Source organism: Desmodus rotundus, chromosome 1, assembly GCF_022682495.2.
Source record: "Desmodus rotundus isolate HL8 chromosome 1, HLdesRot8A.1, whole genome shotgun sequence".
In the NCBI taxonomy this organism is placed as follows: domain Eukaryota; kingdom Metazoa; phylum Chordata; class Mammalia; order Chiroptera; family Phyllostomidae; genus Desmodus; species Desmodus rotundus.
The window spans coordinates 171,382,562-171,407,985 of NC_071387.1; the positions used below are offsets into that span (position 1 = coordinate 171,382,562).

At 46.4% G+C, this 25,424-nt stretch overlaps 1 protein-coding gene across 7 annotated transcripts in view; it reads right to left on the reverse strand.

Annotated features, from left to right (window-relative positions):
* Positions 1 to 2,959: 2,959 nt before the first annotated feature.
* The window catches only part of MAST4 (microtubule associated serine/threonine kinase family member 4), a 524,552-nt gene continuing 502,087 nt past the window's right edge, over positions 2,960 to 25,424 (reverse strand). For 4 of the 7 annotated variants that reach the window (XM_053913118.2, XM_053913117.2, XM_053913116.2 and 1 more), the window contains 6 exons: positions 21,474 to 21,674; positions 18,964 to 19,193; positions 18,293 to 18,415; positions 9,771 to 9,907; positions 7,393 to 7,574; positions 2,960 to 7,070 (listed from right to left, as the gene is read on the reverse strand). In XM_053913118.2, the coding sequence (XP_053769093.1) occupies positions 3,187 to 7,070; positions 7,393 to 7,574; positions 9,771 to 9,907; positions 18,293 to 18,415; positions 18,964 to 19,193; positions 21,474 to 21,674 (4,757 nt within the window). In that variant the 3' untranslated portion in view covers positions 2,960 to 3,186. The remainder of the gene's footprint in view (positions 7,071 to 7,392; positions 7,575 to 9,770; positions 9,908 to 18,292; positions 18,416 to 18,963; positions 19,194 to 21,473; positions 21,675 to 25,424) is intronic. The other 3 variants (XM_053913123.2, XM_053913119.2, XM_053913127.2) reach the window with 1 other exon arrangement.

A 25,424-nucleotide genomic window follows, 5' to 3' on the forward strand; every position in this document is an offset into this window, starting at 1 on the left:
CGTAACGCTTAAAGGTCAAGAGCTTTAGAGCCAGAAAAAGCTAGATTCTAATCCAAGCTCTTTACAAGGTATATGTTAATCTAATTATATAGCCTGCCTGGGACTGTTTCCTCATCTGCCACCACCATCCAGTTTGAGGGTCGTGTTGGGGCTCGAGATGGTCAATGGAAAGCATCTTGCCCAGTATTAAACACATATATGAATATATATAATATGTAACATATAATATATACAATTCTATGTCCGTCTATCTACCTACTGTAGATAGACAGTAAGTGCTGGGTTGCTTCCGGCCTTCCTGATAGTTTCAATGGCTTTTAATCATGAGGAGAAAGAAGGGGACATAGAGAAAGATGAGAGGACACAATGGTCATTTATGGAACAAGGTTTTGGGAGTCTTGAGGGAGGTGGTGTCACTGAGATAGGACACCTTTCCTGAGACTGTAGGGAGTTGGTGAGTGTGGTGTGGAAGCTGAGAAGTTTTACAGGCAAGGAAGAAGGTTGGTGGAAAACTGTTAAAGGAGACTTAACCTTGAAGAATAAAACATGTTTGTGTTAATTTTAAAAAATTAGCAAACTATTCCACTCAACAAAAAGCAATCTGCAAAAACCCATACTTTCCATAACAAAGAATTATATTCAGTAACATTTTAGAGAGAGTATGTAAAAAAAAAAAACCCTTATTAGACATTATCTTTTCATGCTAAATTTTTATTTCAATGTTATGCAACTGCATAAGTATAAATATTTGTTCAATGTACAACAATTATGACATCCATAGGGAATTTCTTAGAGAAAATAAGACTGCAAACACTTTATTGCACAGATCCTAACAAATTTTAAGCTGGTAAATCTACCGCTGGGAGTACTACCGAGGAGCACATCTTACAATCACAGGAGACCGACCAAAGAGAACACAGGAGAGTTCCTACCAGCTGATGGGAGAGGGTCACAACAACAAACAGGTATTACATGAATGCAACCTTAGGTACTCTTTACTCATCCCAAATGCAAAAACATATTTGGCAAAAACAATACACACTATACAAAATATACATAAATACATCATCTGTAAACAAGCACCTAGTTGTGCTTTAAAGGAAACTGGACAGTTAAAAAGCAAAGGCTGTAAACCATGAACTGCCTCCCCAGTAGACCTGTCTCGGCATCTGAGTGCAGAAGCATTGGGTTAGGACAACCGCGAAACACAGATATGAATTATAAATGTTGAGACCACTTCTGAAACCCATTAAAATTCTTGTAAAATATTTTCTTTCTTCTACAACGTCACAATGGTGATGGGAATGGCTAAAACTACATGGGAAAGTAATAGGGGCAAAAAGGAGACATTTTCTACTTTTTTTCTTTTGCCATTGCCAACTCATTTTGCAATGAAGGACAACCAAGCAGCTGATTAAATAACGCCTCTGTTTTCGGAGTGCAGTTTACAGCCTTCCTAAATGATTTACAATCCACAGGGCTATAGGACGATGCTATGCTTAGATGAAAAGTTCAACAGCCTGAAGATACTAAGACACCCCCAAGGAGGTCTGTGTGTTGGGCTAGTATTCGTTGGTGATTTTTTCCCTCTTACAAAACAAAATAAAAATTCCTGCTATGGATCCCAAGCATCTTATAAATATTTATCTGTGTGTGTTTTCTCTTAGTACTTAGTGCCTTAGTACTTCTGTCAGCAAGTGCCATCTTACAACACCCACTTACAAAACAAGCCACCAGGGGAACCCCAATGGAAAACAACAAAAAGCCCCTTCAGCAGTAAAATGGACGAATTCTACATATTCCGTGGTATACAAAGTTCAAATAAGGCTTAGCAAAAGTAAAAAGGACAGTCACATTCAAGCACCAAATAGCTCCAACAGGTCTTTTTTGTTACAAAAATGCTGCTCTTTATTAATACAGTAATTGTTTGCATACAAATAGAGAGATCATGTTATGAAATGTATGGAGCTACTCGATGCGTCAGAAATGAATGTGAAACCCAGGAACTTGCTAAAAACAGCAAGCTTCATCTACAACATAAGGCCCCAGCTATGTATTAAAAGGTATCTGATGTCCTGATTATTCCTTAATATATATGCTATGATGCCAAAATCCACCCCCCTTCTTTTCCTCAAAAAAGCAAATTTAACACCTCTTCCAATGCCTGATGCTTATCCCTCAACCTAAGTACTAGCAGATCCGCGTGTAGCCAGTAGTCTCCCTGCTTGTCCAACAGCAGGGCCGGCGCAGGACTACGGAATGTGTGCTTCTAGACCGGTGACTCACAGCATAAAGCCTGAGTTTGAGAGCATGAAGAGAAGGAAAAGCGGAACAGAAATAAAGGCGACGTGTGTTCACAGGCCCCGCGCTCCCCGGGGTGAAGACCCGACACACACACCCACACCCACAGACAAGGACAGCTGGCCTTTCGGACAGGTGGACCCAGGATCGAAATGTCCACGAGGATGCTGTGAAATGAACACGGCTGGCTCCGTTTGTTCCGGCCATTCCTAATGGAGGAGGATTCTAAATGCAGCAGTTAGAGTAGTTCTCGCTTTAGATCTGGAAACATAGGTAGCCAGATACAGTACTATCAAAATCTCTGGCTAAAAATGCACATAAAAACTCACAATCTACTGTATTTAGGGCTTTCCTGCATCTTTATCTCTACTTAGGATGTTAGAACTTAGAAAAATGTAGCTTTGAAATAGCCTCTTAACCACAGACCAAAACATACAGGTGAACGTGTATACACACGAGGACGGGAGCATCTATACTTTCACATACTTCGGTTTTAACCATGTCGCTTCATTACTACATTAAGATAAGTGGTAAAGCAAAAATCTTATTAAAAAAAAAAAGCTGTAGTAAATGACGCAATCAGCAGCAAGGTATCCATTCTACATCCAAACCAAACACATTGCCAGATATTTACAGAGAAAATCTTTTTCCTCAACAACCCTCAACTGTAAAGGTGTTTCCTTTTCCTCGTACGAACACTATGTGGTGGCATTTTTACCGGGTACAATTGGGAAGGCATCTGGAAGAAGGTCCCCTCTTTCTTTCCACGTCTTCTCTCTCTCCCCCCGCCTTCAGCGGGGCTCCCTCGGCGCTGGTGTCCCAGGCGGTGGAGACTGGGTCACAGGCTTGGGCTGCGTGGCCCTAGGGTCACGGGGGCCCGGCCGATTAGGAAGCCTTCTTGTGAGGGCTGCTCCGCAAACTCTCTTTCCCCCGCCTCTGGCGGACCACGAAGTCCTTCTCGGAAGGCAGGGCGACTGGGCGCTCACCGCTGGGCGCCGGGGACAGCTTGGCCCCCTCCCGGCCCGCGTTCTGTCTCCTGGCCTGCGGCGGCTGGGCCGCGGCGGGCTCCCTGCCCTTGGCTTCTCCGGAGGAGGCCGGGAGCGCCGCGCTAGGGGTGGGGGCGCGCAGCTCGGGGGCTGTGGAGCTCCCGAAGCACGGCAGGGAGTCGCTCTTGGGCAGGTGGGCCCCGCCAGCGCCCGTGGGTGGCGGCTTCCGCTGGTCCCGGGGACCGGGGGCCGCTGGCTCGGGCACAGCCACATGCGCCTTGGCGTAAAAGGGGTCGCCGCTGGCAGCCGAGGCCTCCCGCGCTCCGGGCCTGGCTTCAGGAAAGCTGGAGGAGGAGCTCAGAGGCTTCTCCGGGGCGGCCGCAGGTCGCAGAGAACCCTGCCCGACGGCGGAGGGTGAGCGCTTCAGGCCCCCGGGCCTGCCCACCTCCGCCGGTGGCTTCTGGGCACTGAGCGCTCTGCTCTTGGCCTCCGGCAAGGCCTTCCCCACGGGCCTCTCTGAGCCCTTTGGCCGCGCCTCGCCCGGTGGCCCCGTGTGCGGGGCCAGGCCGGCCTCCGCCCTCCTGCTCTCCGCGGGCACGGGGACGGGCACCGGGACGGGAAGCGCTTCGCTGCACTTCTTCCCTTCGGACTTCCTGTCCGCGCCCGCGGCCCCCGGGCTAGGGCCCTTGTCTGTCTGTCTGCACGCTGCGGGGCCGTCCTTCACAGTGGATGGTTTGGGGTGCTTTGGAGACAGGTTCAGCTTTTCGCCCACAGCGGAGAGCTTCTGCTCCACAGGCTCACTGGCCCCTGGGTGTCCTAGCCGCGGCAGGTGCGCGGGCTTCTCCAGCACGCCCGGGGCACGCCCGCCGTCGGTGGGCTTCGGCTTGGTGTCCAGAGGACCCCCTTTGGGGGCTACTGAGACTGGGGGCCCACTTCCGCCTGCGCCGGTCACATTGCTGGCCGTGTCCTGGGAGCCTAGCGGGGCAGGGAAGACATCCAACGCGCCCTTACCACTGGCCCTCCCGTCTGGGCTGGGGCCACCGGGGCGCTGTGCGCCAGGCTCTCTGACAACCGCAGCTCCAACGCTGGGCTTCTGGGAGGAGAGGGGCTTGTCTGGGGGCTTGGACTTCGGAGGGCTGGGCTCAGGGCCAGGCCTGGGCTTGTGGCTGCTGCTTTCACTGTGCACAGCAGCGGGCTTGGGCGGGTCCTGGAGGCCCAGGCTGGGCTCTGAGGCACAGGGCTTGCTCCCCGGCTCTCTGCCTGAAGAGTGGCTGGGTGAGCCGCAGAGCTGCCGAGCAGCAGGGCCCGGCAGTTCTTTGGTGACCGTTGGGGGCTGAGAGCCACTGCTGAGGTGCTGCGGCTGCAGCTGTTCCTTTCTTTCCGTTGGTTCCTTGGAGCAGTCTTTCTGCAAAGAAGGGAAACTGCAGGGCTTTTCACTCTTCCCACTCTCGGGCGGCTGCAGAGACCGAGTGGCAGAAGGGGCTTCTGACTTGTGTTCCATACCGCTCCTTCCCGTGCCCGGCTCCCTCTCACAAGGAGTCCCCACGGAGTGCAAAGGGGAGTCCTCTCTGGCCAGTGGCCTCACCTCATCTCGGCCATCTCTGTGGTTTGCTTTCCCAGAAGGCCCCCACGCTCTTTCCATGGCCTGGGTCTGTGCGTGGAGGTCCGGGCAAGTCCTTCCCACAGAGGGGAGATTTTTGGAGTTGTCACTGGTTTTAGTAGCTTCCAGAGGACACAGCTCCGTGGAGGGGTCTCTGTGGACGTCAGCCCTTGCAGCAGACGGCTCAATTCTGGCTGTGGAAGGGCCCCTTTCAGATGATTCCCTTCCCCTCAGCTTCTCCCTCAAGGGGACACCTGCGGTGGGGAGCGTGCCACACGACCTGGGTGGGTTGGGGCTCTGCAGGTTCTGCCCCAGCAAGGGCAAATGTTTAGTGTCGGGGCTGGGATCTTGGTGTTTGCTGGGGCCGCCCTCTCTCCGCTGGGGATTGTTTTCCATGACTGTCACCGGGCTCTTGGTGGCATGGGAAACTCTCCTGTCCTGCTTTAGCTCTGGGTCAGGCAGGGGAGCTGCTGGTGAACTGTGGAGACCCCGGCTGGGTGGTGGGAACCGAGGCTCGAGCAGGTAGGATTTACTCATCTTGAAGCCAGCAGAGGAAGGCTCCCTCTGACCAGCAGCATCACCCTTCTTCCCCCCGCTGCTGGGAAGAGCCAGTGGCACAGAGGGCCTCATGTCACTGCCCGGGCTGGGGCCCTGTGCAGGTGCTGGGGAGGGTGGCTCGATCTTGGAGGCCTGAGGTCCAGACAAGAGAGCAATGTCCAAAGTGCCCTCAATTGGCTTCAGGCATGACACAGACCTGCCTTCCAGCTTGTACTCAGAAGGGCTTTTCCGAACAGGTGACTCAGGAGCAATCAAGCCCGGCTTCTCTGCTCCCCCGTCCACCCGGGCAGCTAAGGCCTTGAGAGGGACGAAAGACACACTGCTCATCTGAGCTGTGTGGGCACTGTTCATGAGCGCTCGGCTCTCAGAGGCCGGCGGCGTCTCCTGCTGCCCGCCTATGGGCCGGGCTGGGTTCCCCGGCAGGCATTCGTGGGCACTAGATGTCATCTTGGGCTTGAGCACAGGACAGAGGTTTTCATCTTTGTCTTCAAGGGACATTTTCTTTCGGAGGTAATCGATGTTGGCCAGCTTGCTGTCTAACTTGTCACAGCGGAGACACTCCTTGGCCTGGGGAGCCTTCTCCATGTGGTCACCTTTTCCAGGGGCGGACCTGTCAGTGGGGTGACAGAGACCATCTTGAAGGGAGCTGGGAGCAGAGGCTCGTTTGAAGTCACAGGTGCCCTGGCTGTGGTCCCCAGGTGCCTGGCCATAGCCGGCTGCCGCCCCATCCAAGGTCGCAGCCTCGCTGGCCCGCACGCTGGCCTGCTTATGCAGAGCATCCTTCAGCAGGCTGCCCAGGGACTGCGTCTCTGGCATGGCTGCTTTGCTTTCAGAATGAGTTGACCTTTCTAAAGACTTTGGATATTTCTTCTTCTCTCTCTCTTCTAGCCTCAAACTAGAGTGGTTTTCCAAATCACTCCCAAGTCCGTGGGATTTCTGGTGGGGTTCTTGCTTCTCTGGGAAGCCGTCTGGTTTCTTCACTGCCACCTTGGTCTTCAGCTTCTCGCGGTCCAGCTCGTCCACAGACTCCTGCCTCCCCAGCTTCCGGGAGACGGGGCGTTTCAGGCAGCCTTGTTCCACGGGCCTGGCCCGGCTGAGGGCAGGCGCATCACACGCATTCTCCTCCAGGCTCTGCAAGGTCAATTCCCGCTGGGACTGCTCCCGCTGTACCTCCTCCTGGGTCACCTCCAGGCTGTGCTTGCGGGAACACAGGTGCTTCTTGTCACTGCCATAGGAGGGAGAGAGCTTCTCCTCCGATTGCACGCGTTTGAGCAGCGGGGACCGAGGGGGCTCCGCGCTCTTGGGCCTCACGATGTGTCTGACGATGGTGGGAGGGGAGTGCATTTTGCTGGGAAAGGCCTGAACGATCTTGGAATTGCCAAGTGAATGTCCCAAGAGAGGTGATGGAGACCGCTGTGGGGAGGTGGGCTGTGGAGTTGGAGAGGGTGTGCGGGCCAGCGGGGAGAGTGGGATGCTGCCGGCTGACTTACGCCTTCCAGACCGGTATCGTTGTCCACTGAGTTTGGGGGCCAGGCCGTGGAGAGTGCTGGGCCGGATGTGTCCTGACCCCGCTGGGGAGTTGGGGGCACTAGAACTTGGGGAGCTGCTCTGGGAGGAGTTAGTACCTGGGGGTAGAAAACAGAGCACTGTGAGCAATGTCTACCTTCCCTCTCCTTTCCACCCTCTAGCCCAAATTGTTTCAGGTAAGGTCAGGTCAAGGTCAGCAAACTGTCTCAGCATCCAACTCTTTAATGAATGAATGCTTTTCCGATAAACCTCCCTAACACTAAGTTTTAATCCAATAGTTTCTGTCTTATTTTTAATGATCCCAATAGCCCTATCTTATGACCGCCAAGCTAGAATAATCCTCAGTGTCTCAGGATCTAAGAGGGTGACTTTGACCTCCTTTTAACTCTCCCTTGCTGTCCTTGCAGGAGACTCACTCACCAGACGGGAAGTCGGGGGTGGAGCGATAGCTGGGTGTGGGAGATCGTGGAGACAGGCTGTGAGTGGGGGACCCTGGGAGGCTCTCCCCAGATGACAGTGATCGGTTCAAGCAGGAGAAACTTCGGCTGGTGTGGAGTAACGGAGAAGGCTGCTTGGCCAGTTTTTTGAAAAGGGATCTCCTCCTACAGTGCAAACAAGAGAAAATGGATTGGATTCTGTGTTTGGAGCTGCTCCTGCCTCCCCACAATATCGGTGTGTTCTGCTCACACCCCTGTGCCAGACATGGTGATAGGATGGCAGATGCCATTAAAGAGTAGGATTCTACTTTTAAAAGATTTTATTTATTTACTTTTAGAGAGAGGGGAAGAAAAGGAGAAAGAGGGGGAGAGAAACATCAATGTGTAAGAGATACATCATCTGGTTTCCTCTTGCACGCCCCCAACTGGGGACCTGGCCCACAGCCCAGGCATGTGCCCTGACTGGAAATCAAACCGGCAACCTTTTGGTCTGCAGACTGGCACTCAATCCACTGAGCCACACCAGCCAGGGCAGGATCTCAATTTTATAATAAAGATATTTTTATGACTAAGAAAGGAAGATAATATATAATGGAAGCTTACTTAATTCCAAACACTTTAAGAAGAGCTGGAAAAATAAAAATATATATAAAGTATACTACGTATATACATTACATTTATTCACTTATTTATTTGTCAGGTGTATGAGAAGGGTGTTCTTTGCCTGAAAGCTTGTGAGTATGTACCCCCAGATACTGACACAATTTCACTAGGAGATAATACAAAGTATATCTCTGGAAGAAAAATCATCTGGGATATAGAATTCTTTCATGGTGATGCACCAGGCAGAGGCTTTATCTCTGCCCGGCTGTGCGCATTCCATTGTGGGCTCTTGAGTACTCCTAATGACAATGCAGAGTGCACATTTACATAGAAAAGCTGAGAAAGGTGAACTGAAGATTATCCTATCAGCGGGGCAGCAGACACCGCGTGCAGCAGAAGCAAATGTGTATTTAGTGTTCAACAAGCACATCTTAAAGCAGAAGGCACAGCTTCAGATGGCTGAGAAGCCCGGTGGCTGTACAGAGTCCCTTTACCGTCATGCAAGCCTGACCCACCCCTGGTGAGTGTAAGCGAAAAGTGTCAACACTGCTACCCCGAGACTGTGTTTTATATGACCAACAGACCAAACAACATACAAAGCACACATTAGAAAAAAGAAGAACAATCTCAAAATGTGTGTTCTGTGTGTGTGTAATTTTTAATAAAAGTAACAAATGCCCTTGGGTTAAAAAGCCAAACAGTTTTTATAAACTTACAACGTAAAATAATAGCTACCCTCCTTTTTCTGCCCACCTCCCAGACAGGGAGTGAGTCTTCTTCCATCTGTCTGCATATTGCTAAGCAACGTGCTTATGTTACTTTTTAGATTTTCAGTTTCAGAAACTACCTGTTAACGCCCTACCACAGAAGATGAGAATTAAGCTCTTATACAACCCTCTCCACCTTCTGACCAAACACACCTGCTTTTTGCCATTCCTCCCAACAGAGCTAAACAAAAACGTTTGGTTAGAGTAAAAGGCTGGTGTTTTCTTTACGTTATAAATATCATTGACAGCTGGACCATGTAAAGCATAATTCTATTTCCTTTCTTGTATAACTGTCTTTCCTGGAGCATTCCTTTTACATTTGTTTATCTACATTTGTTTATCATCAAAACTCCTCTTAATAGGTTCATGCATTAGACCCCAGTGGGTACAGGAGAGAGGCTGTGGCCTCAGGGAGGGAGCACATCCGGACGGCTGCCTGGCAAGAGCTGTCCCCCCAGAAACACACACCGCTTCTTGCCAGAGTCTTGCACAGAACATAGTCACGATGCCTCTCAGACAGCAAATGGGGAACCTGGCTAGGTTTTGAGTCACGAAAACAAAGCTTTTACTTCCCGGTCTATCTGGCGGCTTTTGAGATATAGTTATTTCAGAATATCTGGCACTTGAATATACCAACTGGTTTCGACAGTGTAAAGGACATTATTAAATGTAAATTTAATGTTAAAAACTGCTTGAAGGTTCAGTTCCTCAAATTCAACTCAAATGAAATAAAGTCTAGAGGCTTAAGAAACCCCGAAGGGCTTTTCCAGTTCTCACACATGAGATAGAGCAACCTGAGCTCTATAACGTAACTATGTAAACTTTTTCACAGTGAAAAATAATGCTGTCGTGAATATGAACTTTCATGTATAAATGTATGTGAACCAGAACACAAACTCTCTCATACATAAACATTTACATTAAGTAGGGAGTAACTTTCCTCCGACATGCGTGCCCCACTAAATTCACAAAGAACACTGTTTTAACTAACCTTTCTAGACTTTCTTTCTTCTTAGATTTCTTGCTCCGCCTCACCATCCGGCTCTTATAGCTGTTTCTCCTGGCTGGTCCCGTTTTGATTGATGTGTTTTCAAATGGGGTAGTAGTGATTGACACCTTATTTCCACTCTATAAAAAAAAATGAGGTGGTATTAAAGGGGCCTGCTGTAATGAAGCAAGGTCAGAACAGAGAGAGGAGTGCCAAAGACAAAGACAGGTGAGGATACACACGCCAGGGGACTTCCACTTCCAAATAACCCTTTGCGCAGTGACATCCTGGAGAGTCCAGAGAGGGTGGGGGCAAAACGTGAGGTTTCTTTAAGAGGGTGGACTCTGTGGCCGGGGCGGGTTGTGTCCCCTCCCTGGGCCTCTACTTCCTGTGCTATATGACAGCAGAACCCCACCTGTCTCATAGGGGCTCCTGGGAGGCGCATACCTGGAACAGAGTTGGGAAAGCCTCCTGCACCCCATGTGGCACATGGAAAGGCTCTATAAATAACAGTTAGCTTCATCCATATGTATTAAGTGTAAATAATGTGCCCAGGGCCTGCCTCCTTGGCTGATTTATTTTTCTTTTTTCTCATTTTTGTGTTTTTCCTTTGACCTAGAAATCAAAGAGTATCAAAATTGAATGAGACTTTTGTTTTTAATTATTTTAAAAGGTTGTTTTGCTGTCACCATAAAACCCGTCAGCTTGTGGAGCTGGAAAGTTTATGCCAGTGAGTATGAAACAGCCTTTCTTCCACCAGGTCACATGTGGGGAGGCCATTCTGGGTGGGTTTCTGTGCCCTTTCGCTCAGTCCTGGGGCAGGGGCTTACTGGGCAGGCCCTGGGGACGGCCTGGAGAACGGGGTCAGAAGCCAGGCTGTGGGGTGCCCGGGGCAGGTGGGCAGGACTGATCCCCTTTATTCCGGTGTCAATCATCTCTTCTGAATTTCTTAATCAGCAGGGGAGAAGTATATTCTTTTAAAGTAAAAAATGGCCCTGATCACCTTGAAAAGAGGAGAAGTATAAGAAGAGCCTTTCATTTTTTTTAATTAATTAATTTTTTTAATCCTCACCTGTGGACACTCTTACTGATTTTAGAGAAAAGGGAAGGGAGGGAAAGAGAGAAACATCAGTGTGAGAAAGGACCATCACCTGTGACCCTTTGGTGTACAGGACGATGCTCCAACCAACTGAGCCACACCCAGCAGGCCAGGGCAGGAGAAGGGCCTTTTACAAAGCCTAGGCCTATGCCCAGGCCGGTGTGGCTCAGTGGACTGCGTGCTGGCCTGCAAACTGAAAGGTCCCCAGTTTGATTTCTAGTCAGGGCACATGTCTGGGTCACAGGCCAGGTGCCCAGTCAGGAGCATGCGAGAGACAACCACACACTGATGTTTCTCTTCTCTTTCTCCCTCCCTTCCCCTCTCTCTAAAAAAATGAATCTAAAAAACAAATAAATAAATAAAAATAAAATGCCTAGGCATGAAAGACACCTAGCAATTCAACTCCAGGTGGTCCTAAGCAATGAGGCGTCAAGAAGAAGAAGACTGAAAAAGGATTGACTGTTTCCATGTTACCATCTACTCTGTACCCCAATCTGGGGAGTAATAAAGCCATTGCAAGAAGAAAATAGGAAGGTATGAATTAAAAAAAAAGAAAATCATCGAGAAGCCAACCATCCAGCTAACACTGGTGATATTTCAGGATATTTTCTGCAGGTCTTTTTTCAAGCAAGTATAAATTATGCATGTACAGACAGACATACTTCATACATAATTTTAATTTTAAATTAATCTAATATTTACTTTTATGTTGTTTCTTCATTTCACATTGTGTAACTTTGAAAAACTTGCCTTTCATCACGGAATGTTCCTTCAGACCATATTTTAATTGGCTCTATTACAATATTCCATGAGATGGGTGGATCAAAATTTAACTATTTTCCTACTGCTACTGCTTCCTACTTTTGAATTCTTATAAGAGTTGAAATAAATATCTTCACCTATGTATCACTGACCTAACCTCCGACACTCTCCTTAGATTAGGTACTCAGATTCCACGTGCTGAGTCAAAGAAAGGGCCTGTCTGAACTTTACAAAGACTGTTGGTACATGCTGATACACTATTTCCCTGAGTGTTTGTGTCAGTTTATAGTCCTGCAAGCCACACACAAGCACCTGTCTTACCACAAGCTTGTCAGAACTTAGTAACACTTAACCAATTACCAATTTTATAAGAAAAAGTTATATGAAGTTTTGATCTTCATTCTGTGGCAATTAACAGGCTGAATGTGGCCTCATAGATTCTGCTCATTTGTATTTCGTTAGGGAATGATTTGTTCGTACCTTGTATCTAATTTAGTACCTGAAAGTCTCAGTATTTTATTGCTGATTTTAGAGCTCTTTATATATTTAAGAGTATATAATCCCATACCTAATGTCATAATTATAAAAATATTTTAGGGAAATGCATTTAAACATGAACAAGGGAAGAAAAACTATTTTTCATTATGAAAGAATAAATTATATTTTTCTATATACAAATGCCAGCGCTTTACAAATATACCTTTACCTGATAGGAGGGACTAACATTCTATTTAGATTTAAATGGAAAACTCTTGTAAGTATGAAAGGCCCACCAACATAGGTTGTTTGGAATACGGTCTTCCTTCTCTTCACAAATTGAGCGAAGCCATACTAAAATTTTAGTTTTCCCTGTGCCTCAGGTGAAGGAAAAGGGCGGCAAACGTGGTGGCTGGAGCTTGTCTTTCACTGAAGTCTCTCAGTCTTTCCCACGTTCACATGCAAAGTGGACCAACAGGGCCACCACGATTACTGGGGTGGGGCGTTCTGTCGCGGGAGCTGCCCCAGTCTGATTCCAGTCTGTCCTCTGCTAACATAATCGACACTGACTTTTATATCTCTAAGAGGACAACAAGGCCACCTGGTATTTTAAAAGTGCATTGTAAATATTAAAGCACTTATCACATATATTTGTTCACTTTATTTCCACAACCAGGTCATGAGAGTTATTTTTTACAACCGTATGAGGTAGAAAGGGATTGTTATGCGTCCTTGCACTACGACAGATAAGGAAAACAGGTTCAGAGATGCTCAGGCTCTTTCTTCCCAGGGTCACAGTGCCCAGCAGGACAGCCAAACGCGGCTGCCCTGCCCTCGCTCCCACCGCCCGCTCCGCACGGGCAGGGCAGGGCAGGCCCTGGCCGCTCCGCTTCTCATGTTCCCAACAGAGTGCACGGCTTGTGCTGGAGGAAAAGCGGTGGCGAGGGAGCCAGGCACTGACGGACAGGAGGAACACTCAAAGTATCAGACTGTCAGGAGGAAGTTAAGGAGATATAAAAACATCAGAAACATTTTCATAAAATATAATATAAATGCTGAACATTTTTCAGAAAATAGTTATAACCAGGAATGCTAAATCAGAGCACATGGCTAGGCTCTGTCCACATGTCCCCTTTGCCTATAGAAACCAAACCCAGTTTTCTTTTTCTTGTTTCTACGTAAGGAAATACAACCAGAGATAATGCCCCTAAGGGGAAATACAGACACAAAAGATGCTGAGCACCAATATTTAGAAACATTAATGGCTGTGAAACCAATAAATGACTGGAAGATAACTTTACAGAGAATAGGAGGGAAATTGGAAGCCTGCCACCTGCTGGATCCATCGGCTATAGAGGGTGCTGCCTAAACTTGGCATAATGTGGCCAACTGGGTGTGTTTATCCTCAGTACATTCTTCTAGAGAATGAGCAACCTCTTATCAGAGAGAATCTGTGATACTTGTTTAAAAATAACAACAAAAAGCGGGCCAGCAGACTGTTAAGTGTTCGGTTAGTTCTCTTTTAGAGTACTATGTGATTAGTGCACAGTGCAAGGGAGATGACTCTAAGCTGGCTGAACTGAACACGATAGCAGAAGTCGGTCTATCCAATCACTTCTCTCAATCTGGCTCTACGTGAGTTACCCGTTGGCCCTGAGGACCTCTTGAGCCAGACTATTTCCACAATTTTTTTCTCTGCAAAACACACACAGGGAATGACACTCTTCTTGCGTAGCTGTGTCTTTCTTTGCCCTAATTCACACCCTCCACACTCCACCCCCACCCCTCTGGCACCTTCAACCCCTTTCTGAACCTGCGCTACAGCCACACGGCTTTACTCTGGGCTCTCCTGCCCTTGTTTCTATACACTCTTCTCGTTTTGCGTGCACTGCCCTGCCTCCCCTTCCCACGTACTAACGCCAGCCCTCACAGACCTGCACAGGGGACCCCTAACATCTCACATCTGCCCATCTTGGTGGGAGGCCATTGCTCCTTCAGAACTTGGGCCATGTGTACAGTCTGCTGCTTACGTTTAACACTTGGAGGGAAGCCTGGAATTGCCAGTCTTCCCCTGTGAACACCAGACAGTAAGTTACTGGCAATCAGAGAACTGACTGGATGAGCACTCTGGTGCAGTGCTTCCAAGTACAGCCTCCGTGTCCTTCCTTCCCAGCAGACAAGCTTGGGCTGCTTGACTAGCTTCTCCCTGCTTTAATCTCTTCATCTGTAAGATGGGGCATTTCTATTCATAGTTCCTACCTCCCAGGGCATGAGGCTTACTAGAGCATATTCATGTAAAGCACTCTCTATTTCTTATTACTCTTAATTTTTTTATTTATTGGTTTTTAGAGAGAGAGAGAGAGAGAAACACAGAATTGTTGTTCCACTTATTTATGCATTCACTGGTCAATTCTTGTACGTGCCCTGATAGGAGATTGAACCTGCAGCCTTGGTGTATTGAGATGATGCTCTAACCAACTGAGTTACCCGGCCAGGGCTTATTACTCTTAAGTGTCATTTTTTGTGGGACCCTTGCAGTAGCTGGCAAAGCTCTGCACATTTCAGAGACCAGCAATTATGTGAGGGTGGTAATAGTCAGGCTACTTGCCGGTCCCCACTTTAGTATCCAGAGGTTCCCCAGAGTTCAAGGAAATGAAAATTTTGAAGCAGGGGCTGATGAAGTTTTAGGGCTTCTCTTATGCATTGGGGATTTAAACTAATGCTATCCTAAGAAAGCAACCTGGGTGAATAGTTGCCTGGATGAGAGAGAGGTTCAGCCAGGCAGGTTATCATGTGAGCAGGGGATAAGACTGGGTCAGTATGTTCTCTACCCATCACTATAGAGAAGCCCTGGACAAACGTGGGATGTGCTCACTATATTCACAATCCAAATGATGCGTAAGCACTGTGCATGTATTTCTACATGTATACAGGCAGCCCTAAGTGACGGCTCTTCCTCCTTTTTCTAAGGCTGCTATGAGATCTCATAAAGTGGTTTGAAGTATAAAAAGTCATGCAAACAGCCCCCGAGAACACCCTGATGTGCGACCAGTGACGGCACGTGGGAGCCCAGTGTTGATACCAGCCATTTTACACACCGCAGGAGCGCGCTGGGTGAATTTAAAGAAAGCCGCATGATTACACAGTTCACTGGGAAGATAATGAAATCCCTTGTATCCTCTTTGTTTCGTTACACTGGTTGCTCCTCTTGAGTGCCTCCTTTATGAACAGGAGGCAGGATGCCCTGCTTGGATCTGCGACAGAGCACGCCAGGGCTCTGGAGGCCGCCAGTGGCTCTCCACTGCAGCCCGCCCATGCCATTTCAGAGACACGGGGCCTAGATGCAGGAAAGAAAGCGCTCTGTAGCCAGACGACATAAATGGGGCCACGTCAGTAATACGATCGTGTGATTCTGCTGAGAGACTTTGCCGTAGACCTTTAGGAGAAATGTACATTCAAATTTCACAGACGCAGGAAGAGGGTTTGCAAATCCAGAATCATATTAGAATACTTTATAAAATAAATGATGAAAATGGCCAGCCATGTCTCAGTAAAATAAATGCCTATTTTCTAAAGATATCTATTTCAGTTTATTATTTCTTCTCCTGTTTTCAGAGCAGAAATGTGAAATGACATAAAGATACGCTGTGGCAGGGGCTAGGACACATACAACACAGTGCTGTTATAAAGAATGAGGAAAATCCCTTTGACCTTCCCTTAACTGCTGATGCCAAGATAAGGCAAAGATCCAGTAGGACTGACAACACCTAAGAGCAGCGCACCTATAAAAACACAGATTTCTTACCAAAACGAAGGGTCAAAGTGAGCTCCTAGAAAAGCTCAAGGAGCTTTGTAGAGATAGACAGCACCTCTGTCTGCCTACCTTTGCAGTCGTAACCCACTGGAGAGGCTCATATATTGGATATAGTAGACAGAGGGAAAAACTCTCCCCCCCGCAAACAAACAAACAAACAAAACCCTCCAAGCCTTTACAAAGAGTCTGTCTGTGAGCCAGCAATGGGGCACCCCTGGAGTACAGAGGATCGGGCATTGTGAAGGCAGCAGCTAGTCAGACACAGGTGTCTTTGTATCTCCCCTTGCATTTTGTCTTGGGAAGTTCTGGGGTCCTGTCAAGGGATCTCACAGCTACGGGATCTCAAACTCAGCAATTGTTCTCTGCCTTCCATTTCTTGGGACACTCCGAGGGAGTTGTTCCATGCCAGCTGGACAAAGAATATTATCACAGATGGTGAATATACAGGGAGCCACCAGAAGTGGCACGTTTGTGCTCAGTAGCCATATTGCAAAAGTGTTAACTAAGTCCATGCATCTTAAGGCTTTTATTGCCAAACTGAATGGCATGTACAGCAAGACAGGAGACAAGACACAAGATAAGCAGTTGTGTGGTATTTGGCTCCTCCCATGGTGGCTTTTGGACAGCAAGCAAAGGACACCCCCATCACTCACCTCAACTCCACGAACATCTATTGAGTACCCACCTACACACCAGGATCTGGGTAAGTGCTGGGATTATGTGGGAAGTTTTAATAGTAATCCTGCATCTTTCCTGCAGGACTGCCAGCGGGTTGGCTATGTGTTCGGGGTGACCATAAGCTGATTTCCACCCCTGCCTATGGCTCTGCAATGTTCTCTTGACTTTTAGCCTCAGCCGTCTGGTGATCAATAGCACGCATTTGTGAGGAAACTGTGTGCAGTTAGAGGAACAGCCTGTGAGTAGGGATGACGGCACACCGTGCCCCCAGCCCAAGGCCAAAATCTCATTAAAGCTGTGAGTTAATCAATGGCAAGAACTCTTCTACAGTCTGCTGCTTCACACTGGACCTTGGAACATACTTGCTATTACTACTCTCAGAACCTAGGCCAGACTCGGAATCTTTGAAGGACTCTCTCGTGTTGGCTGGGGGAATGACAGAGAAGGAAAGAAAAAAGTCACTTAACTGAACTACTTTCAAAAGGCTTTACACACCCACTTCCTTCTAGTACCTCCTGAATTGCTCATTTTCTTTCAAGTTCCAGTTAAACGTCATTTTCCTGTGATTCCTCTTCCCAGGCATTGAATGTTTTCTCCAAAAGTGTGGAATTCCTCCCTCTGCTACAGCCCTGAATAATTAAACTGGTGGTGTTTTATTTGTTTATACAGCTTCTACATCTTCCATACTTCTTGAGGGCAAGGATTATACCTTCATTCCCATGTTACTGATGTCTACTATTTAAATGACATATACGAGCATGTGCTTGGTCTCTCAACAGGCCTCTGGTTATCTAAGTTCGGACTCACTCCTCTGTGTCAGGTAGCCCCTTCCAGGGCTCACGGAGTGAGAGGTCACCCCAAATCTACTGATTCGTAGACCAGTCCTCCCACCAGGGACACTGCATTTCTAATCTCAGAAAAAGTAGTCTTTCTTTTCCTGAAAAGAAAGTAATATCAAGCTCAAATTCATCTTTATTTGTTTTACTCAGATCCATATTTGGAGCTATAACTTTATATTCTAGAAGGAGCAGGGGGTAAAGCAAATAACTTCAAGACTGAGAGGATCAGTGTAAGATTCTCTCTTTCCACTGTGTTCATGCTTCCTGTGATCTCCTTACTCCCTAGGCTTTACTCAGCTTACGTTTCAAATAGAAATTAATCTCTATTCAAAGCCATTTGGATGGGGGGAGGTTAATGATTGCCAGAAGCCCTTCTTTCATTATCGCCTATTTTTATAGTTTATGTGTTTATGTTCACAATCCCATCTTTCCAAGGAAATCCAACGCTCAGACTAAACTTTCCGATCAGACAGTTTAATACCACTTTGTCTTCTACTATACTAGAATAAAACCTCCTAGATGTTCCTGAAGACAATCACCTTTAGTTGATTTCCAAAAAGATTTTCCTTTGTGAAGTACACAAAACAAGGAGAATTCTTATTACTTGTAATTTAGAGCAAGAAGCAAAATTAAATTAGGAAGTGATTATGCAGACATCAGGATATGTTTTTCATGATATAAAATCAGAGAAGTCATATCTTTGTCTTTAACAAGAAACCTGAGACTACCGAGTATGGTCTCAGTGATGCGACTGGTATGCCAGAGATGACTCTGGAACGCAGGCATAGAATTCTCGGTACTGGCACGCCTGGCTCCACGCCTCATCTGTGTGGTCACGACATAAAAGAGACAATACCTTTAGCAAGAGCTCTATTACTTCCGTGTGGACAAGGCCATGCACTGGTTCTCCATTGATGTGCGTGATCAGATCCCCAGCCTTCAGTCCTGCCTGGCATGCTGGACTTCCTTCTTCCACATTCTAAAGTCCAAGAGGGGAGGATATATTTGTAAGCGAACAAATGGCAACCCTAATGCCTACTGTTTCTAGTGGCAGCCTGTTCTGAGTTAATTAGCAAATGCCCCTAAGCTCCTGAAAGGAAATCAGCAGGGCATGGTTACTATTTCTGTTGTCATCAACTGAAAACAGGATAATTCCTATGGTTCCTTAAAAAAATTTCAGGTGATTTGAGAAGGTAGTTTTTTTAAAAGAAGGCCAGTAAAAAAAAAAAAAAAAACCAGACTAAAAGAAGGATGGAAACAGGACTGTCTCTGACTCTTTCTACCAGCTTGATGCAAAGAGTGAGCAATCAAATGTGAAACCTGGACAGAACTATGAGAAAGGATTAGTTTTTGCTAAATTCAATTCTACCATATAGAGAAAGGGAAAGAGCACTAATGGAAAATGGAACGGGCCCCAAAATGCTCCACAGAAAATACATTTGCTCTAAACTCTGTCTCAGCCAACTCATCCACTCCCCAGTTTGGCTGGGGATGAAAAGGGTGCGGGTGAGAGACTGCCGGGCTCACCCAAACGATATGGTGCACCGTGTAGATGTCACTGTCGCCCACGTACACCCGGATGGCTCGGATGGTGAAACCGTAGTTCTTCCCTGAACTGTGGATGACCACGGGCTGATGGGGACTGGCAGAGGCCGCTGAGGAGTCTCGGCTGGGAGAGGAGTCCCGTGAAGAAGAAGGGTCCGAGGACAGGGAGTGGGGTGACATTGGACTTCCCAGTGGAGAAACGGCGAACATATCTGCAACACAGAAGCCGGTCGTCAGAACCCACCCCAGCCACACTGCCGTGCATGCAGCCAGCCCTTACCACGTCAGCCCTGCTGGGATCGGGAGCATGGTGGCAAAACGAATACATTCATGTTTAATAAAAAAATAAAGAAACAATATAAAAATATTTCTATTGGCAAGTGGTATGAATTTCAAAATAGAAGCCTGTCAAGGAAACTTCAAAAGTGCCTCTATTTTAATTAGCTTTCATTTAATAATCTGAAGTTATTCTTTCTTAGTTCTCTCTGCTAATTAAAACACACACAAAACTTAGCTACTATCTGGCTATGATATTATTTAATGCATTGTATTTTAATTAAAGAAACAAATCACAGCTGCATGAATTTCGAGCCCACTCCCACAGAGAACAGTGTATGGACTGTAGGAAGAGTCTCAGGCTCCAAATCGTACCCTTAACAACTTTAACATGGTTTTTCAAACACCCATGACCCAAAAAATAGTTTCAGTTTATCAGCTGCTTTTTACATTACTATTGAATTACTGCTCATTAAAAACACTGGATCAAGAAAGCACTGAAATGGCAATTTCTTTATAAAAGAATCACTCCTTATTACTATGGTTACAAGTGATTCTCTTGTAGACTACCTGCATTTCTAATAAGGCTTCTGAGAGGATAATGCAGGTGAAATACAGAAATTTTAAGAGGAACTCAGTTCACATTAAAAAACACCAATTCTTAACTCAGTTTTGCTTGTTTTATAAGCAAACACCTTTTAATTTGTCATTCACATCAATGTTCCAGCTCTGTGAATCTAAACAGATTTTCACTGGTCATATGAAACTGTGTGTGTGTTTGAGAACAAGAGTAATCTACAAAAGATGCTGAGGTTTCGGTGTGAGCTCAGGCAGAGCCAGGCTCCAAAATGCCAGCACTGTGGAATCACCAGTGTGGTGAGCAGCCACATGGCCACAGTAAGTGGCAAGTGTCCATACCCCCTTTCACAATGAGCAACACATGTCACTATTCGTGCCCCTTCACTCTCCGACCTCATGGGGCATCTTGGTGCTCTTTTGCTGGCTACCTTCTGTCTAATCAAGAGGCCAGGTGAAAAGCCATATGCTGGTGGGCAAACAACTTCAAAACATGCAAGCAAGAAGAGGACAGGGTGGACACACAGATCCAAATTGCTGAAAAGCCAGGCCCTGGTTACCTCATGATAGTTTTTCTCCCCAGATTGAGTAACTGCCCTACTTTACCAAGAAGTGGCTTCTTGCCAGCTTTCAAGGTGGACTGGATCACAAGGTGCACTTACCTTCCCACTACTGCTGCCCTGGGGCCATTGCCTTCAGGTAGGAACAGTCACTTACGCCAGGGAGACAGGGGTTTGTTTTATGGTGCTAAATGAGATGTCTCCCGGAAACAGAATATGGCAGAGTTCTACCCCTAAATAATCATTTGTTTACATCCAGTTTCCTTCTGTCCAAATTTGAAATTTCAAAAATGTAAACAATCCTTTTGTACACGGTCTAGAGTCTTCCAAATGCCAATCATCTGCAATATGATTCAATCGCCAGCTCCATTCTCTTGCCGTCACGTGAGTGATCAGGCACAACCACCACCAGGGTGTGTATTTCATCTCTGCCAGTGGCATCACTACAGCCTTAGTGGTGACTAGAGGCAAAACCAGGTTCTAGCAAAACACTGTGATTCAACAAAACTATAATTAAGCCCAGTTTTCTAATATAAGCCAGAAAATGACTTGACCAGTAGGAGGAAGCATAGCTCAACAGACAGGGCTGGGAACACTTAAAATTCCAGTGCTGTCTGTGACTCTCTGCTTCCCCAGAAATAAAAACTTATGTTTTCTGTGTCTAGTTCCTCATTAATTAGATGAGAAAAACTATACTTAGCTTTCCAACACAGATGTTGTGAACAGCTCTGTAAAGTATATACACAATACACAGTGTAGGGAAGAAAAATTATCCAGGAGGGAAATATATCACTTCAGTTTGAAGGGGGAGAAAAGAAAAGGAAAGAAAACAAAAGAAATATGGCTTTGAGGAAAGGAAGGCCGCCTCATCTCCTGATGCAGAAAGAAGCAAGGGGAAATGAGGCACGCAAGCTGCCTGGGAGCTGGGGTTCCTGCAGGTAAAAGCTCTGGAGAGCTGGGCTGGGACCCCGCCTTGTTGCTTCAAGCAGTCTTGGACCTCAACAAGCCTTCCAAACTGTGGGAGGGGGACAGGCCACATGCACAAACCACATCGTCTCATGCGAGTACATGTCTCTCTACCTCCTGGGATCATGAGGGACAGGGCACTGGCAGAAAGGGACTTTGTGACTTTCCCCGAGATTTTCTTTTTTTCTGTGCTTTCTAAGCGCTGCCGAGCCACGTGAGAAGCGGGTTCACTGGATGGCTTGGAGGAGTTATCTGTACTGTCCACACACTCGCTCCGTCCATTTATCTGATCCAAGTGCTCTGAAAAACTGCCAACTGTTCAAAGAAGAAGGGATAAACATGTTCAAGAAAATTGGGGGTAGGAGAGGTGGGACAAGGGTAAGAGAGAGAAGGAAGGACAAACATTGGGAAACATACACCCACGTGGCTCTTGATCTGATGGTGTCAGCAAACATCAAAAATACAGGACTCATTTGAGAAAGTGACATGGAGGAGGAAAGATGAAAGAGGTGTCCATTCAGGGGTCTTCTACTCGTATACTAAGTCTGCTAACTTTCAATCAATGACTCCATTTGACTAATCACTTTCTAGAATGTATATTTTCCAACACTTGTACAGACAACTCTCCCCCTACCCCACCACGCCATGAAGCAAACATCATCTTATGAACAACACGACCGCCTACTGTATACTACCCTCTGGTAACAACGAGCATCACTAGGCATGCTGTTAATAGTGCTTTTTGATCTCTAGACATCATTTAATCACTTCATGCTGACTTAAGCCTGTGTCTTCTCCTACCATCTTCCTCGTACACACCACACACTAGGCTTAGATATGTAACTCGCAGAAAAGAACCTAAAGTGTCTCCTTTGACTTCTCACACCTCTCACTCTAGGCTCCTTGTATGTTCCATAGGACAAGACAAAGGGCGGAAGTGGCTACGTTACTCGGTGGCTCACTACATCTTCCTGGCTTTTAATCTAGACAGTGTGTACCATGTTCTATGCTGATCTGCCCTGAAGATACTGGACCAGTGAGAAGATCCCTTCCCCTCCAAGCCAGCCCTGCCTCATTTTTAATGTTAACTTTTAATGTAAACTGGAAGTTATTTTTAGTTAAAAAATGAGGACTTCCTTCAGCAGAGGATCCTAAGAGAATATAACCACGTGGGAGGATGCGGAAACGAGGTCTCTGATGTTGGCCTGGTGCCTGCACAGTCCAAAAGTAAAAGTTATTGAGCAGAGACACATGTTGAGTCCCCTGGATAAAACCTGAACAGTCCCCGTTGGTTTCTACTGCTCTTTCTTCCACAGGCTATCAGGGGTTTTTTCTTTCTTTTTAAAATCACAGATACTAAATCTGTTCTTTAAAAAAAAAATGCTTATTTCATTTTTACTTCTAAATGCTGTAAGCCTGTACTTTATCATCTCTACTATCATCACCTTAAGATATATAATCTATACAGAGAATTTAATACCATTATAAACGATCTTCTGAAAGACCAGCCAGCACATTTGAAAGTGCTGACCATATGACATTCTTTGCCTTGGAAAGAGTTAGGCTTAATTAGACTTAAGTAACATTTCTGTCACACTACTATATATGCACCACTCGACTGCACAGTTGGGGTCTGGCCCTAGGTCACAGGAAGTGGTACAGACTCTAGGCGGGGGTCCAAGCTAAGGGAAGCCTGTGATCTGGGAGAGAGGGGCTGGGCGCGGCCCCATTCATCTACTGCGCTGTGTGTGGGTGCAGGAAAAGATTCGCAGGCTTCCAAGTGACAGCCATCTGACCTGCAGAGGAAGACAATCTCGAGGCAAACACCAACAGTCTTTCTGTATGCCCACTGAGTCTCACTGAACAGCGTACCTATTCCATTCATTCCAAAGAAAGAGCTATTGCCGAAGGACTCGGTAAAAACTGCTTCACGAATCAAAAATCCCACCTCAGAACCCTTAAGCTCACTTCTGGGGAAGTTACACATTCCCTTCTCCTTCTAATTTGGTTTGGGTAAGATCACTGACAAGTATAAAATGAAAAGCTGAATCTCTTTACAATGCATAATTTGTTGGATGCAACTGAGCACTGTGCCTAAGACGTCATGACTTTTACTTTTCCTTTTAAACACAAGCTAGTCATGAAGAAAGAGAAGCGGGTGGAAAGCTGTACTTCCCCAAACGCCAGGGTGTGAATATACAGTGTTCTCTTTTTCCATCTCTCCCCTGCCTCTGCCCTCTCATTCCGTAGCACTGTATATAAGCACACGCTTCTTTTCTGCCAGGGGGGGATAATGTCACCTTAATGTTCTGGAAATGTCAAGGGTTCTTTCTTTTTGATGGTGGAGCAATATAAAAATCAACAAATTTAATTTTACTACAGTCACGGCTTTCAGATTCCTTAATTACCCTTGGCTAGGAGCAAATCCGCACATGTCTCCGTTCTGCGCGGCCCCCGAGGTCTTTGGTTATTTTTAGTTAGTGTGTGGGGGAGCCAGAAGGGAAGGTGGTTTAAATCTATTAATCAAAATGCATGGCAGGACCTAGGCAGATTTTTTTTTTAATTATGAAAGTCATCTATCAAACGCTTGGACACCATTCCCCTCCCTTCACTCCTACCTTTCTGACAGTGAGTAGGCTAAAGAGGCTAAGAGACCATCAACAATTCACCATATTAAGAATAAATTTTAAATGGAGGTAAATATATTTCATTTGAAGTAAGAAACTACGAAACAGAGAACTTAGTGAATGGAAATACAAAATGCTGAGGTATCTACATTTGATGTGATTACCAAGATGAGCTAAAAATGGTGAGGGATCCAAGATTACTACGTTGCTTCTCCACTATTGCTACATCGCCACTCCATTGGCTTTATAGAGTTAGGACAAGTGGAATTATCCCAATGGAAACAGAGCTGAGGTGAAGCGAGATAAGGAAAAAAACAACATTAGTTTCCCTCATGATAAACTATAAGTATATATGAAGCTCCTCCAAAGAATCAAACCTTTTTATTGAATTTATTGGGGTGATGTTGGTTAATAAAATTATGTAGGATTCAGGTGTACAATTCTGTAATTCATTATCTGCCTATTACATTGTGTGTTCACCACCCCACGTCAAGTCTCCTTCCTAGAATCAAACTATTTTTCCCCCGGGGAAGAGCACCAGCGCAGTCCCCCACTACCGCCGAGGCTGCAGCCGAGCTCCCCACGCCTGGGGAGATCACAGGGGTCAGCACATCTGGAGGGTACGCATAAGCCTCGCCCTGAAAACCACGCTTGTGCGCATGGCATCTCCCCTGTCACGTGAGTGTGAACCAACCTGTTTATTGAGGCTAAAGTAAACCTGGCCTACGAAATGTGTTGTCTTAAAATGATTGTTAAAAGTTGTACACTATAAATACTTAGTTTAAAAAATGTCCATGAACCATCTTGGAATGTTCATGGTTATCAATAACATATTGAATATGGCTTAAAGAAAACACTTATTATAGCAACCCTAAGCCATATCCATGTTTTATTTTTTTAAAAAGCATAAATGCACATTTCTCTGTAGAAGGATTTATGCTGTGCATAAAATTTTTATAAACCAAATAATATTTTAAATGCACTTTAAGGGCTTGCTCTGAGGGAAGTGAAAGGCTGATGACTGAATGAGGACACCTCCATTATGAAGGGCCAGCAAGTATCTGTGATACATTGAGAATTTAAAAAACCCATGAAGACACTGTTCCCGTTGTCAGGAAGGTCCCTTCATACCAAAGTAACATTATAAAATGTTTCCACAGAAAAGGCCCAAGCCCCTTGGCTGCCTCTCCAACAAGCAAAGGTGTCTCAGGAGTTTCTTGTTCCAGTTACCCAGAGACCGGGAAGGAAACTTCGGTCCGCAGTGGACTTGTTTCATGGGCACAGAAACACCAGTCGGAACTGTACTGTATTTCTGACTCTCCTCTCAGTCCCAGACGGAAGGAAGCCATGTGTGAAAACCACAGTGGTGGGCGCCTTGCTGCACTCGCCGAGAGTCTAATGTGGAAAGGTTATTATTATTTGGTTTGGCCCCTTAACA